Source organism: Schistocerca serialis, chromosome 6, assembly GCF_023864345.2.
Source record: "Schistocerca serialis cubense isolate TAMUIC-IGC-003099 chromosome 6, iqSchSeri2.2, whole genome shotgun sequence".
In the NCBI taxonomy this organism is placed as follows: Eukaryota; Metazoa; Arthropoda; class Insecta; order Orthoptera; family Acrididae; genus Schistocerca; species Schistocerca serialis.
The window spans coordinates 293,664,237-293,680,446 of record NC_064643.1 but is presented as its reverse complement, the minus strand read 5'-3'; the positions used below and the strand labels follow the sequence as shown (position 1 = coordinate 293,680,446).

General features: G+C 39.7%; 1 protein-coding gene across 2 annotated transcripts in view; it reads right to left on the bottom strand.

Moving 5' to 3' along the window:
* Positions 1–787: 787 nt before the first annotated feature.
* The window catches only part of LOC126484366 (protein Mo25), a 36,070-nt gene continuing 20,647 nt past the window's right edge, over positions 788–16,210 (bottom strand). For both annotated transcript variants that reach the window (XM_050107837.1, XM_050107836.1), the window contains exons 7-8: positions 7,876–7,980; positions 788–2,107 (exon numbers count right to left, since the gene is read on the bottom strand). In XM_050107837.1, coding sequence (XP_049963794.1) covers positions 1,925–2,107; positions 7,876–7,980 — 288 coding nt within the window. In that variant the 3' untranslated portion in view covers positions 788–1,924. The remainder of the gene's footprint in view (positions 2,108–7,875; positions 7,981–16,210) is intronic.

Below are 16,210 nucleotides of genomic sequence, written 5' to 3'. Positions count from 1 at the left end.
CAAGACTACTGCATTGATGCACTAAACTTTATAATAAGAGCTGTTCAATGGAAAAACTTAAGAAACTAATTACAATGTGTTGTATTCTCCAGCCAGTGTGGCAATTACGTAATTAACATAGTGCATAAACTTTCACTTTCATAGGACGGAAGTCTGTTAACATGTCTTAACTCTGTGTTGTAAATCAAAAGCACACATACATACCTTAATTTTTAATCTACTTACGTGATTCCACCTGGATTTCTGACACAGATTCAGAAATACCTACCATCATTTTCTGTAGTCCTGTCCTCTTTCCAATGGAGTGAACAAGTAAATAAAATCACCTGTTTCACAGGAAAGTGAATGTTACACCAATTTCAATCAGGTTTAATACAGAAGCTATTTCAACAAAACTTAGGTTCCAATACAACAACTGAACAGGCAAATTTTGCTTCATTTTGGACACATCATTTAAATGAAACAGCTATTACATACAAAGTATAAAGATATGCAGCTTTAGACAATATATTATTTTCACGATGAAACAAAGTTCTTTTAAACTGTTAACAAGGCTCATTAAATGAGGACAGTACTTTCAAAATCAATCATGAGTTCAAAATACTATTGTTCTACCTTTCTGCTCTGTAATAAATTGCAGAAAGCAATCATTGCGCCAGACAACATGAAAATAAATCATTAATCAAGTAACTTGCACAACAAAAAAGAATTATGCTGTGCTGGCTCTCGCAACTGACTAAGTTCAAACAAATAAAATGAAAGTAAATAAGGAGAATAAACAAAAGTATTATCTGCAGACAGTAGTTTATTTCAATCAAATCTCTCCCACATTTTTAAATATAAAGCACATGTTTGCAAGGGAGATGTATGAAACAAAATGGGTCACTTTATTTCCAAAAATTGTTCTCTCTTAAAAAAATCATCCTGATGAATTTTTCGCAAATGTGTGTGTTTTAAGTCCATGTTAAAAACAGCTCTTTCTATACTGTCAATAGACAAACACTGTCACAATCAACCAGACTGTAACAAAGTCTCTCTTAAAAATGTTTATACTAAATTTAGTTTTATAATACAGAACTACAAGTAAAAGACAACAATCATATATACATTAAAACACAATCAACATAAGTCCTTAAAAACTGAACAATATTATTTTGATACTGCAGATCAGCACTACTGTACAACAGTAATTGCACCATTGCTGTACTATGCATAATGCTTCTTAAAAATTTTAGTTGCTGTTCTAAAATTTATAACTGATGCTGGTTTCAGTCACAGCTAACAAGTTATTTTAACATAGGTTTTCGATTTTCCTTCTTCCTTTTCAAGCAACATTGTATGAGCCAACATGATCAATAACTCAAAGTCTTATGGACTAATTTCACAATAACAACAAACATAATTTAGCTTCAGCAGATATGAAATAAGTTTAATAAATTTTATTAATTTCACTTCTGCAACTAAATACTAATACAATGAAAGATTTAAAATCAATTCAAATATGCTATTGTATCCAGTTATATTTGTGTCTACTCACCCACTAAAACAGGAAAAAAGAAGAGAAACTTCAACAGTTTAGATATGCTAAAGCTCTAGAAGCAAACTTTCAGATCTTTCCATCTTGGTGAGCTTGGAAAAGATGTGAAAATTTTCCACAGTGGAAGTGCAGTAGTAGCAGCAGTAGTTTAAGTGGGACTAGTTTATTTCAAATAAAGAACCCACACACGCAGGCCAAATTCACATATGTGTCAAATGTTTTGTGAAACCCTCATATCTCTATTGCCAAGCTGGGAACAGAGGTGCTATTTGTGGAACATTATTTCCTGTGTTTTGTATGTTCACAAAATAATGGAAGCAACTTTTCTTGTTTGCAATATTAATATGCACTTTTTTTCTAACACTAGACTGCCAGATTGTCCTGCTGTTAGTGGTCTGCCAAAGGCTTCAGCTCTTTTATCTGTTTAATAAGATATGCCTTCTCATCATTGAATTGTTCATCCTCTGATCGGTCCGTGTGAAAGCGCGTGAGAAACTCTACTAGCTTCTCTTGATTTCGCAGCAATATGTCCAAAATTGGCTTCGGTTTGTTTGGATTTGCAACAAATACCTGTTAAAAAAAGAGAGGTAACTTTTAAAAGTAAGTCTGATTATTGCTTCATAGTGCTCGAGAAACAGCAAGTAATTTTGTGACATACTGAATAGCACCATGTTTTACATACTCTTCAGATTCAAACAAAAATAACAATAGTTCACATTTTATGACTGACGAAGTTAATTATTCTACTTTTAGTGAAATATGATACATGTCAAAAATGGCAATAATATATTTACATTAAACAACAACAACAACAACAACAACAACAACAACTCAGTTTTACTGTTTAACATACTGTAAGAAAATTACATTTCTTGCCAGTAAAACATCAGTACACACAGTGTGTCAATTTTCTGCAGCTAAGGGGTAATGGCTTACACCTGCATCATTTGTTACCTATCCACTGTCTACACTTGTCATGTGATGCACTGAGTGTCATGTGATTATTGATGAATGATTAATAATCAATATTAGCCAAAACTCATAGGATACAGGAATAACAACACTAATTTGAACTAAGCATTTGCCTTGTGTTATAAAATTTACATACATTTCAAGATATCTCTAGGAAGTAAATACTAGCAGTAATTGACATGAAATTAAGTTCTACATCCAAGTTTTCTAATAATTTTAAGACTTTGGTTTCGAAGCAAATAAAAAAGCAAAACAAATGTACGCTATTCAAATAATTAAACATTACCAGATATTGCAAAAATAAATTATAGCAGATGGAAATTTTCATAATCAGTATCAAAACACTACATCACGTGCATTAGTGAAGATCACGAATCATACAGGTAATTAAGGTACATAAATGTGGCAACATTAACACAGAATATGTTTAACTCATCCCAACAAAAATATATTTAACAGTACAAAATTCTAATAATATCCATATTACTGCAACACGCTAACTGAGTGAAATCTTAATGCAACACATGGGGCACCATTCATGTGGGGTACCACGCCTTTGTCAATATAGATAGATATTGAGAGAGAGAGAGAGAGAGAGAGAGAGAGAGAGAGAGAGAGAGAGAGAGAGAGAGAGAGGGGGGGGGGGGGGGGAAGACTGCGAGAAGGGGGGGAGGAAAGGGGAGCGACTGCAGCCGAATAACTAACCTTGCTTGCAGCCATCAGTGTGTGCCACTGAACTTAACAAAAGTTTATATTGTAAAACAAGTCATTTGAAAATTATGAAGAGCTTGCAGATCCATCACTACAGGAGAATCTTCAGGTCTATCACTACTGTGCACCATCGCAAGATTCTATGCTTAGATTTCTAACAACTTTGCTGTTTTCAAATGACAGAGTTGAATATGCTAAGACTGATTCTCTAAGCCAGGTTTTCGTAAGCTTTAAGTAATAGGTTATCCAAACATATCTCAAGATCACACTATTCTCACATACTCTGTCCCAAAAAACTTCTGGTAGTGGTGTTCAGAAATTGTAGATAGAAAAATCTGTGACAGAGGAAATTTGAATCAGGTCTAGATGTATGTTGAAGTAACCTACTGGTTACGGAGGTGACTAATTGAAAAAGAAGTAGGAAATCAACGTTTCAGTCATGGTATGGCACAATTACTACATTGCAGGATAAGCATTTCTGTCACGCTCTCATTGATTTTGCATGATGAATAGTTGCTTTTTCAGTGTGGGAGTAATTATACAACAGAACGTCACAGACTTTCCCCTAGAAGTGACACTTTAGTAGTTTAAAGTGATTAACTTCTGCATACATGTTATGAGTTTGGCTTCTCTTATAAGCCTCCAGTTGCACTGTATTAAAGACGTTCACAAAAGGTCAAGTATAACTATAGGTGGTATGTACATAACAAGATTGAGACCAAACAAGCTGCAACTTTGTAATAGGTGTGACCTGCTGGTTTCCTGCTTCTTCCATCGTGGCACTTAGGGTTATTCACAGTCTTCAACATTCTTCAGAAATGGTATTTAGTTTAGATATGCACTGAAAATGAATCCTAGAAACCTCAGCATTTTAAAATATATTCTAGTGTCATTAAATAGAAATTTGAGGTAATTATTTATCAAACACTACTGGAATTAGTACAGAACATTCTCTCAGTAGAAATCTAAGCCTGTTATTATAGACCATCCCTCAACCTCTCAAGAATTAATTACAACTGACTACCTTTTGTGAGGGGAGCATGAAGACTATGCCACAAATCAGTAAGTAATGAACACTTCACTGAGCTCTTTACTATGTTTGTTTGTTGTTACTACAGACTACATTAAATGATTTAAAAAACACAAAAGTACATTTCTGCCCGAGGAGTGAAACCTTAAATATCAATTTTTTTCCCTCCTAGTCTTGACAGCAAATTATCCATTCACATATGAGAAAACACATAAGGACAAAGTCGACAGCAACAGGAGTTAGGAAGAAGATACTGCAGAAACAGTAAACAACAGCAACTTACCACAGCTTTTCATACATGCTGTAGTTTATAAGAATGTACAGGTAGTTTTTCTCTGTCAAGAGACAATTTGAAATTTATGAGCAGTGTGTCACAATACAGAATGAGAAAACAAATACATCCAGAAATTATGTTAATTGTTAAACCGGAATGTCGTGAGTTTAAAATGATTATTTCCATTTACTAATTCGCAGTATCATGTCATCATGAATGCTTAAGGTGATAAGATATCTGTTTCCAACAAGTGGAAATTTAGTTCATGACGTTTCTGTTGTTAATCCTTCAAGCTGGTTATGTGAGTGCTCACACCTTTCCTACTACTGTAATCTATGTGGCCTTCTGGTACAGGAAGGCAGCATTTTGACATCTTGGATATTCGGGAATCCAGCCGGATGTTCGAGTCGTTCTCGCACGATATTTCAACAGCGTGCCTCGCTGTCTTCTTCAGGTGCTACCTGAGACTGGTCCTTGGGTCGATCAAGTCCAGTATTTATGCCTGGGAGGAGCTGGGCGTTCTTTAATCGGTCCGCGCCGGGTCGAGTGTTCCATCTGTGGTCCACGCCCGCCAGACTCGGCTTCAACGGACCCCTCCAGTCGCAGATGTTCCAACTGCCGTCGGCACCCGTTCTGGCCGTCCTCAATGGATGTGGTTATCATCTGAGGTGTGTCAGACCCGGTCTGAGATGTTGGGTACTCTATCTCCTGACTGTTACTATGATTTCCACTTCTGTTGCGTGCTGGGCGCTCCCTAATCAACCACGCCGCGTCGTGTGTTCCGTCTGAGGTCCGCGCCCGCCAGACGCGGCTACATTGTCCCTCTCTGGTTGCTGGTGTTCCCTCCACCGTCTGCGTCCGGCCTGGCCGTCTTCTGAAGTCGAGTTCATGATCTGGGGTGTGTCAGATCTGGTCTCCAATGTCAGACACCTTGTCTCACGGCTGTTCTCTCGGTCTCCACTTCTATTTCTTGTAGAATCCCGGAGTGGCCTGCGTTGAGTTTTCACAAGCTCAAGTGATGGATTCCAGGCAGTGCTGATTTGGTATCCCAAGTCACAGTGTATTAGACTGTCTGTGACCTTAATCTCAATGGCTTCTTTAATGACACTGTCCCAAAATCTTGAGGTCTGTGTCACAATCTTGGCGTCATTGTAATCCATTGAATGACCAAGTTCCAGACAATGCTCTGCTATGGCTGGTTTAGTTGCCTGCCTGAGTCTGGTACGTCTCTGGTGTTCTTTACACCTGATGTTCACAGTTCTAGTGGTCTGGCCAATGTATGACATCCCACACTGGCATGGTATGTTGTAAATACCTGGCTTGTGTAGCCCCAGGTCATCTTTTACATTCCCCAGCATAGCCCCAATTTTGGTGGGTGGGCAAAATATGCTCTTGATGTCATATTTCTGGAGAATCCTGCTGATCTTGGCAGAGATAGGTCCGGCATATGGCAGGTATGCCATCTTCTTGGCCTCTTCTGGTTCTTCTTCTTGATTCTTTGGCCAGTTAGCAGGTTGAAGTGCCTTCTGGATATCTCTAGAGGAATACCCATTCCTGCTGAACACTGATTGTAAGTGTTCTATTTCTGTGGCCAGACTATCAGGATCTGAGAGAGTTTGTGCTCTGTGGACCAGTGTTTTGAGCACTCCATTCTTCTGTGCCGGATGGTGGCAACTGCTGGCTTGTAGGTATAAGTCAGTGTGCGTAGGTTTGCGGTACACACTGTGTCCAAATGTGCCATCTGCCTCTCTCTTCACCAGAAAATCCAAGAACGGAAGTAGTCCATCCTTTTCCATTTCCATTGTGAACTGAATGTTCGGATGGCAAGAGCTCAGATGTAGCAGGAACTCATCTAACTTCTCTCTACCATGGGGCCAGATGACAAAGGTATCATCCACATACCGAAAAAAGCACTTGGGCTGATATGTGGCTGAAGAGAGTGCCTCCTCTTCAAACCTTTCCATAAATAGGTTGGCCACCACTGGTGATAGGGGGCTGCCCATAGCCACCCCTTCTGTTTGTTCGTAAAATTGACCCCCATATAGGAAGTACATCGAGGTGAGAACATGCCTGAATAGATCAGCGACACAGTGTGTACCGCAAACCTACACCTATACACTGCAAGCAACTATACAGTGTGTGGTGGATGGCACTTTGTACATATAGTAGCAACTTTATGTCCTGTTTCATTTATATCTGGAGCAAGAGACCAATGACTGACCATGCGCAAAGTATGGCCCTAATCTCACAATTCTTTCTCTTGTGCACCCAACCTGCAATATCTGATGACAACAGGATTTCTACACATTTGTTTTCTAATTTTACCTATCACGGATCTACAACAACACTGTTTCTCTTCCACAGCTTTCCACATTAAGTTCCCTGAATATCTCTGCTGCAATTTTATACAGGCTGTACTGACCTGTTATGATCCAAATAGTCCCTCTTAATTTATTCCATGCCTACTGTAATGCCAATTTGATGAAAGTTTGCACTGTTGGGCACATTTCTCAAGAATTAGTTACCCTATTGTCTTGTATGCAGTTTCCTTTATGGATGCAACATACTTTTCAAGAATCTTCCATTTGCCTCCCCTATTACTGGTTTTACACAATTTCCATTTCATATTGCTTCATTATATTGCTGCAGTGCCACCCACCCTGCTGCAACTCATGTGCAACAACCATAATCCCACCTAGGGACAAAATACTTTCTTAACTGGCCAGATAACTTGGGGTCAGCAGGATCAGCAATGTTACAAATGGCAGCTGTAGAGTGGCCATCCATCTTTTGGGCAATGCCTTTAGATTCAAAATGAATTTGCTATAGCATCCATACTGATTGTTCATCAAAAAGCAAAAAAAACAGTAATATCCAGCACTGTTGTTCAAGACAAATGGGAGCTGTTACAGAAAAAGGTTGCTACAATGGAGGCCATAAAAATTAAATTTCACTGAAGAGAAAACTGCAATTTACTTTAACAATAAAGCAGCATATATCTGAATTTATTTCTTTCCCTCTAGAAGGCTACGAGTTCTCATGGAATTTCCTAATTTGTTCAGAGGTATGATTATCGGCTGTACAACTGTGGACATACCATCAAATATGGTTAACGAACGTTTTTACAAAATGTTTCCAACAAACTCCAATTTTCACATTGGACATAATAATAATAATAATAATAATAATAATAATAATAATAATCATAATAATAATTACATGTCCTGTCTTCTGTGATTACAGTATCAAAGTTCAGAGTACGAGATGTGGGCTGGTATATTGGTTGCATGCGATGATAAGATTAAGAATGGCATACTACAATATAAAAGTAATTAACACAAGCATGTTTACCTTGAAAACATGGAAGGCTTCAAACTGAATATTTCTGGATTTTTCTTTCAACATATTCATCATTAGTTTCAAATTATCAGGATTCGATATGTATCTTGTCATAACCTGAAAAACAGAAGGTCACATGTTAATACAGCATTTGAAGTTTCAGAATAAATTTTTGAGAACTATATTTAGGTGCAATATAGTGCTGAAGTTTTGTAAGGATGAAAAATAATGCAGTACACTGTAATAATCTAGAAACAAACATTTTCGATTAAGTGAGGCAATGTCAAGACTTGTTGCTTTCTTCAAATGCTTTGATTACTTATTTTAGAAGTATGAACAAATATAATGCTTCCAATCTCTCCAAAAACAATTTCCGTTTCAATTACCACATAATATTTCACAAGCTTTGACATTGTTAGAGCAAATTCCACTTCTCCGTCTCTTTTTCCACCAATTCTCTCTATTCTACAATGTTGCTGACACAAACTACTTGGACTTAATGATTAACACTTAAATTAGCAGCTGGATACAGCACAAGTTAATAAATTCATTTACATAAGTTCTGAGAGACACACAATAAAATTGTTCCACATTTGCATATACCATCGTAATTGCTGACTGCCCTTAATGTACTAAATGTAACTAAACTCTGATACGCAATATATTGACAATAATACAAAACAACCACTGCATTATGCATTTCCTTTAGTCATTGACGTTAAGAGTGACCATGTGGGATTGTGTGACTGACATGAAGTCTAAACAAAGAAGAGGAGCTTTTTCTTGGCTGTATGGTCACTTTACCAAACCATTAAGCTGATTAATTCTTCTCAGATTATCAGCCGAGTGGTGGCGTTGTCTTGTCGCAACGTTTCAGTGAGTTTCGTACCCATCATCTTCTGGTACCCATCATCTTCTCCAGAAGATGATGGGTATGAAACTCATTGAAACGTTTCAACAAGACGACACCACCACTCGGCTGATAACCCGAAAAGAATTCATCAGTGGAATACGCCAAGAAAGACTGCAATTGTATAAACCATTAAGCTCATTCCAGCCCAAGATGCTGCTTTGGCAGTCGCGTGCTTGTGAGGTGTGTTTGCTTGTGTATGTGAAGCTTTATGTATGTGTCTTAATTGTGCCCATCTACAACTTGACATGTCTTCTTTACAATAAGTAGCAACCTGTCTTTTTCTACATTATTAAGCCCATTACCCTTCAAACATGTTCCTAGCCAATTAGAAAGTAGCATTCTTGGTACCATTCAGAGAAAAACTACTTTTAGATAAAGAAAATATCTACTTAAATTTTGTGGCAACTTTTATTTCAGATCTATATCTACTAAAGACTTTCTCAAGTTCAATGCTTCCAGATGCCCAGTAGAATATCACTTCAAATTTCCTTTAATACAGAAGGTGTCCTGGAGTTTCTGTATTAAATTATTTGCACAATACCTCTGAACAATTTTTTAGCTCTGCAAAAAAATGTAGCTGTGGTGCTTTATTTGCTTAAAAGCTCAAGTTAATTTGTAGTGTCATACTTGATATCTCACATCAGGCACACTTAAGTCCTGCAACAAGGCATGATTTTATAACTAGCCTAAGAAACGTGGCCAAAAAAAAAACACTTCCTAAGCACATATCATATTGTGGCAAATCACCATATTGGCACACACAGTACCATGGAATCTGTAACAAGATATACCTGTGAACAGCCCAATTTCTTCGCGGACTACAGAGTACATAACATACCAAAATAACTTACAAGAGCCAAATCAAATACAGTTGCAATCCTGTCGAAATTGCACTAATACTCCATGAATGGCAGAATATGAGATTTATATGTGCCCAACAACCTCGTTAACGTTTATATTCCTTATACTAAGCAGTGGTTCTGGTAAAATTATTTTACTGTATTCTAAACAATAAAAACTATGCATCTTTATAAAAAAATCTGAAACTCTTCCAGTCTCTGGTCATAAAGATTACTAACACACTCCATAATTTCCTTATTACACTGACATACACGTTTACAAGGTCAGTCACCCTGTGTGCAATGAAGAGCACTTAAGAGAGTATTGGTATCCTTTTCTTACCCTTCTATTTCGTTGGTGCCCACAGCTCAGAAGGAAGTTTGCAGACTTTGCTTAAGCCCGAATTACTGTAACTTTCATTGTTAACAAGATGTATATGGAAGGATTAAAAGTCCTTTGCCCTGTGTAGCAGTCTGTGTTTTGGTATGTTATGAGAAAGCCTTTCCATGATGCACAAGTCTCTTCCCGCCATGAGCAGAGGAATGTGAAGTAATCATCTACAGAACAGTACAGCACAGCATCCATTACCTGAATGTCCGTCAACCAAACAACCACTTAACAGAACAGTCACTCTTCATGTACCACCCTTCCCACTCTTCATGTACCACCCTCCCCCTGCTATAGTCTTGAGCATCACAAATTTTGCATCCAAGCTTGGTTTTATTGATGAATCAACAATTCTTAAAATTATAAAGCTCATCATGAACATGGACCTGTATGATGTTGTTTATAAGTGGCTTACAAGAAAATAATCACAAGGAGACCCTAGCCTTGGTTCCATTTTACGTGCAAAGGCAATTTAATGATCTTGGAGGGTCATTAAATTTTAAAGCAAGCTTTTAGTGGTTAAAACATTTTAAGGCAAGACATAGCATTCGTGAGCTTCAATTATAAGATGGAGTATCCTACCAGTCTTGGAGCAAAATTAAGCCTTTAGCGAAGGTAATAAGAGGTAGTGAGAATGCTGCAATAGAGAGTTGCATTAGCAGCTCCGAGTCAGTAGCTTCCAGTGTGGTGACACGTGGGTTACACTGACAGACACACAGAGGACTGCAAAGGAAATACAGCCACGCACAGCACTAAACTGCACCCCAGAGTGGTAATAGTGCAGCAAGCAGGGCAAGTCTCTTGTTATGGGAGACTTGAGGCACCTGCTAGAGAGGAGAAAAGTATCCAATAGGCTTGGAAAAACTTCCAGTGTCTTGGGTGCGTAGATGCCAGTTGTGACTGTAATCGAAGGACACAGGGAAAATGGTCACTCGGGTGTGTATCAGCATGAGCGAACCATTCAAAGCACTGAGCTATCCTAACAGTACCGACCAAAAGGTGCAAATGAGAGTAGGTTAACGTGGAGGCAGACAAAACTGCAGGTTTGCCAGTGCTGAGGCAAACAAGATCCGCTTGGTGGAAGTGGTCAATCAACAGAGAGCCTCTCAGACAGGAGGCGGAGATCCCCGAAGAGGTTGGTCAGCATTGAAGTCCCAAGTCAACAAATAGGGCAGTGGGAGCTGACTAAGGAGATGAAGGAGATCGGCTCTTGCCATTGGTGTGGATGATGGAATGTATATGGTACAAAGAGAGAAGGTGTATCCAGAAAGTAATAAATGTGCAGCAACAGCTTGGAAGGAACTGTGTAAGGGGATTGGGTGATGATGGATAATATCATAGAGAAGACTCCTAAGTGCCCTGCGTGTCAGAATGCCATCAGCAGAGGGCAGATCAAACTGGACTGATTGGAAATGAGGGAACGGAAAGCAATCATGGGGACGTAGCTTTGTTTCCTGAAGACAGAAGATGACCGGGCAGTAGGATCTTAAGAGGATCAACAATTCATCCCGATTGGAGTGAATTCTGTGTGTATTCCAATGGATAATTGACATAGGGTAGACGAAAAACAGGAAAATCTCACCACAGTTTCCGTCAACTCAACAACCACTGAGAGCCAACGGCTGACGGTGGGGAATGGCAATCAGCCAGAGGCAGAAGAGCCTGATCCATAGGTTGTTCTGGGGCAGCTCCTGCTGCCAGCGGAGCATCTCGGCAACATGGAAGATGGCCGAGGGCGGCTACCACTGAGGAGTGCTGTAGAAGAGACAAGCTGTGGCAAAGGAGGAGAGGAACTTTGATCCTTATGAGCCTTATTGGAAGCAGGATGCTGAGATGAAGGAGTTATGGGTTGTGAGGTCTGGGGGCATGAAAAAAATCTTCATGAGTAGGCTCTGTCCGTTTTTGGGGCCCATGATTTAACAGGAGCCGATGAAGGCTGAGCCTTAGAGTGAGCAGGTGAAAGTGGGGAGGTTGAATGGGTGATCTTTGGGCTGACCAATCTGATGCTTGTGGCGCTAAAGGTGAGATCGCGAGTATGCGTGGCCACCACATTAGTAGGTCGACGAGAGGTGAGGACAGTACTATACTTACCCACAGGGAGCACAGTGAATAACTTATGAGCAGCAAGGGTAGACATCTTTTCCTTCACTCGGATTTCCTGAACAATTCATTCATCTTTAAAAATAGGACAATCTCTAGAGGAAACAGCATGGTCTCCCATACAGTCAATGCAACAAGGGGAGGGGGAGGGGGGCGAACAATCACCCTCATGGGCATCCCTGCCACAGGTAGTGCCTTTAGCTGAATTGGAACACTACTGGCGGATAATGATTAAACCTGACATTGATAGCAATGTTTAGGGTTGGGGATGTAAGAGCGAACAGAAATTATCTGATATCCCGCTGTAATGTTCAATGGAAGTTGCGCTCTGTCAAACATAAAGAAGAGACTGCGGGTTGGTTCCATTTCCTTTTCAACCCTTTTCATTACTCTATGTACAGCAGTTACTCCCTGATCAGACAGATAAGTTTGAATGTCCTCATTTGATAATCCGTCAAGTGATCTTGAATAAACCACCCTGTGTGACAAGTTTAAGGTAAGGTGTGCTTCCACCCAGACAGGGAAGGTGTGTAGCAGTGTAGTTTGAAGCAATTTGTGTGCCTGGAGGGCACTGTGTTTCTAACAACAAGGTGCCATTTCGTAACCTGGAACAAGACTTTACAGGACCCGCAACTGCATCGACATCTTTCTGAATAATGAAAGGGTTGACTGTGGAGAAGTCTTGACCTTTGTCTGACCAAGAAACAACTAGGAACTTTGGGACTGATGGAAGAATCTTCGGTGGCCGAGACCGAGATTCCCCTAGCTTTCTCTTATGGGCAGAAGTTGTAGAAGTAGAAGAAACCATTGCGAAAGTATCCCCCACGATTACAAGCGTCTCCGATGGCGCGCTCCTTCCTAGTGGGGGGCCTCTCTTATGCCACTCCCGCCTTAGGTGATTGTCCACACCTCCCAAGAAACACACAGAGGGACCAATCAGCACATTCAGAAGGTACTAGCTTGGGTAATTACCCCTCTCTGGGCCTAGCCTTTACCAGGGGCTACATACGTGTCCTATTTGTCTATCCGGGGCAGGGAATTATGGGTTATCCCGTCACCGGTTACACGTGGAGAAGCGTGGGTCGGCCTTCAGACATGCACAGGGAGGAAAGAAAGGAAAAGGGAGGCACAAAGAAAAGGAAAGAAGAGAAGAATTCTCAAATGCCACAGTGGAGAAGAAGGTAAAGAGAAGAATAAAGGAAAGGAAAGGAAAGGAGGAAAGGAGAGGAAAGGACAAAGTAAGGACAGGTACTTGACACATTAGAGATAAAAGAAGAGAAACCACTTCATTTGTTCAAAGCGTCTGTCTCCGGATGTAGATGCAAAACATACTCCCAAACAGAGGGAGAGGGGGAATGGGGGGTGAATGGAGCATTCGAGACAGGGAAGGATGTGGAAAGGGAAGGCATGCAACCCGGAAAGGAAAGAGAGCTGCACGAGCTCAGGGCCCGTGCTCACCATGCACGTATCCACGAAAGAGTTGTGGACCCCCTGGGGGGGGGATTCAGTGTGGTGTCAGGTGTGCCGTCAGCACAGTCAGCAGGAGAGGGTGTGCCAACTCCACAGCAAGATGTCCGAGCCACATCCTACAAAATCATCATTTGGGGCAAATGAGACTCTTTTGTTCCTTTGTGGTGACAATCATGGGGTCGAGGATTAAGGGGCTTGGTAATAGTAGGGTCATTTTTGTGGAACTTGAGGAAATGGATGACCCATGTTAGTACATGCTTGTTGCACACAGTGCAACTTGTTCTGGTATTCCTGCCCCTTGGACTGAGTCTGTAGCAGTTGTTTGCTTTACATGTAATAATTTTGGGCACACGGCCAGGCTCATGATTAGACAGAAGGTGTAGGTTGGTAAAACACTCCTGGACTACCTGTTCCATGGATAATTGGTAAATTACACAGGCCAACGAAATATTCTTTTAACCTTTTTTTACTTTCATAGCTGATCTTTATAGATTTTTATGAGCTCAATCAAAATCTAGCCTTAGTTTTTTTGTATCACCCATAGTTTTCGAGCAATATGCTTTTTATTGTATAGTATAAAAATCCTATGCTATACGGTAAATGGGGAATTAATGAAACGCTTTGTTACAACATTAAGTATGGTTGGCATTTACAGTAAGGTTCTTAAAACAATGATATGTGTTTACATAAGTTTCACTTGTCAGCTGCAATTGGTTTGTATTTTCTTTCTCTTTTTCTTTGAAGCTTCTTGTGTAGCTTTTTCTACAATGAGTCGCCTGCTGAATTTCTCAGTGAAGTAACCAACAGTAGTCCCTCAATCATGTTGGTGTTTCAGCGGCCTTGGTAGCATTTTTCCATCACTTTAATATCCTGGTGAAAATGCTCTCCCTGCTCCTCACTAACATTCAATACCAAACTCATTCATCAGACCGGGAATGTCTGAGCAGTACACTAAATCATCTTGTTGAAAAAACTTGGAAAATTGCTTCTCTCTCTTTCTATACATGTATATGCTGGTTCCAACTGCCAGTAAGTTCTTTTCTTTTAATCTAGAGTCAAGCAATAAAGCTTTTTCTTTCGTTGAGCCCCAATCCCTAACCAAATCATTAAGCTCGGTCTGGGTAAACAATTTGGGCTGTAGACTTCCTGTATTACAATGGAATTCACCACCATCATCTGCTTCATCTAAAACAGGTTTTACATCAGAAAATACTTCGGTTGGAATAGAATTTAAATCATCTGGTGGTTCAGGAACCGGCAAATTTACACCATGCCCTACTAGCCAGGTGGCAGACAAAGTTAGGGTAGCTTACTACCTTCTTGTTTTTCAAATTATGACCAGTAATATCGGCACTGCAAAAGTAGCAATCACTGGAATGATTTCTTGGCTCCCTCCGTATCATAGGAAAAGCAAATCTAAAGGCTTTTTTCTCCTTTTTGGACCATTTTCTCATATCTTCAACACACACATAACATACCTTGATTTATCTTGATTGCCAAGTTTAGAACCAAAGTATGATAGATAAACCTTTTTCACAAAGTCTGTAAAATTTCTTTGGTGTTTTTTAACCACAAATTCATTTACAACCACGATTAGACATTGTACTGAGCACATGTACAGGAGACAGAAAGTGAGGTTAGGTTGACAGTAAACAAAACACCATCTGTTAACACAAAAATAGAATCGACTTTTTATGCCAGCAAATGTTTTTCAGCAGTGCTACCAATGTCATCTACATTCATTACACCTCCTTTTTAAATTATTTCGGCTACATAAAAACTGTTAAATTCTTTTAAAAAATCACTTAATCTAATAAATTTAACTGTAAAATGTGAAGAAAGTATATTTGGATTTTCCACCCTAAAAAACACAAGAATAACATATTTTCAGCAAAAAAGTTTTTCCGTCGTTGGCCTGTGTTATTGTTTTAAGGTATAGATTCTGAGTCAGCAAAGGGGAGGCAGTGGCGAATTCAGCGACACACGGTGTCATCAGTCAGGAGGCTACATAGTCGTCAGTGAATCAGGTAGCTTAATTATGGGTGGATAAAGTGATTTCAAATAATAAACTCATAGAGAAAAATTTGTAAATAGAGGTGTTAAGGTCAAAGGCTCTAGGAGTTAATCTGGCTGTTGTTAACCTCATTTCTCCCTTTTCTGGCAGGTCTTCTGGGAATGTGTTAGCATCTATGTAGGAACAGTTATTACAGATACCAAGGTTACACTTATCAGGTGAAGAAAAGCCATTTGTGCAGTGCACAGAGGCACTATGCTATGAAGTTACTTTTGACCAACTTGAGCAAGGATCAGAACAAACATACAGGAAACAGCAAAGTGCACTGTTTTTCTGTGAGCAGTTGAGTAGTTCCAAGAGGCATAATGAAGTGGTTGAGATTTTCACAGCTTGGATCAGGAAACTGAATGTACTGTACATATGTGTGAGTTAACACAGAGTGAGCAGGTGAACATAATATTGTAACAGAAAGCCAAGCAACATGAGTTTGATGCTTTTCTGAGAAGCCTGTCACCACAGATGACTGGCAAGGTGCCTACTGGGGCACCGAAGGATCTCCATGCAGCAGTTAGACTGGCACTTAAGTATGAGGAGATTGATGTGTCCACAGGTATAAGGGATCA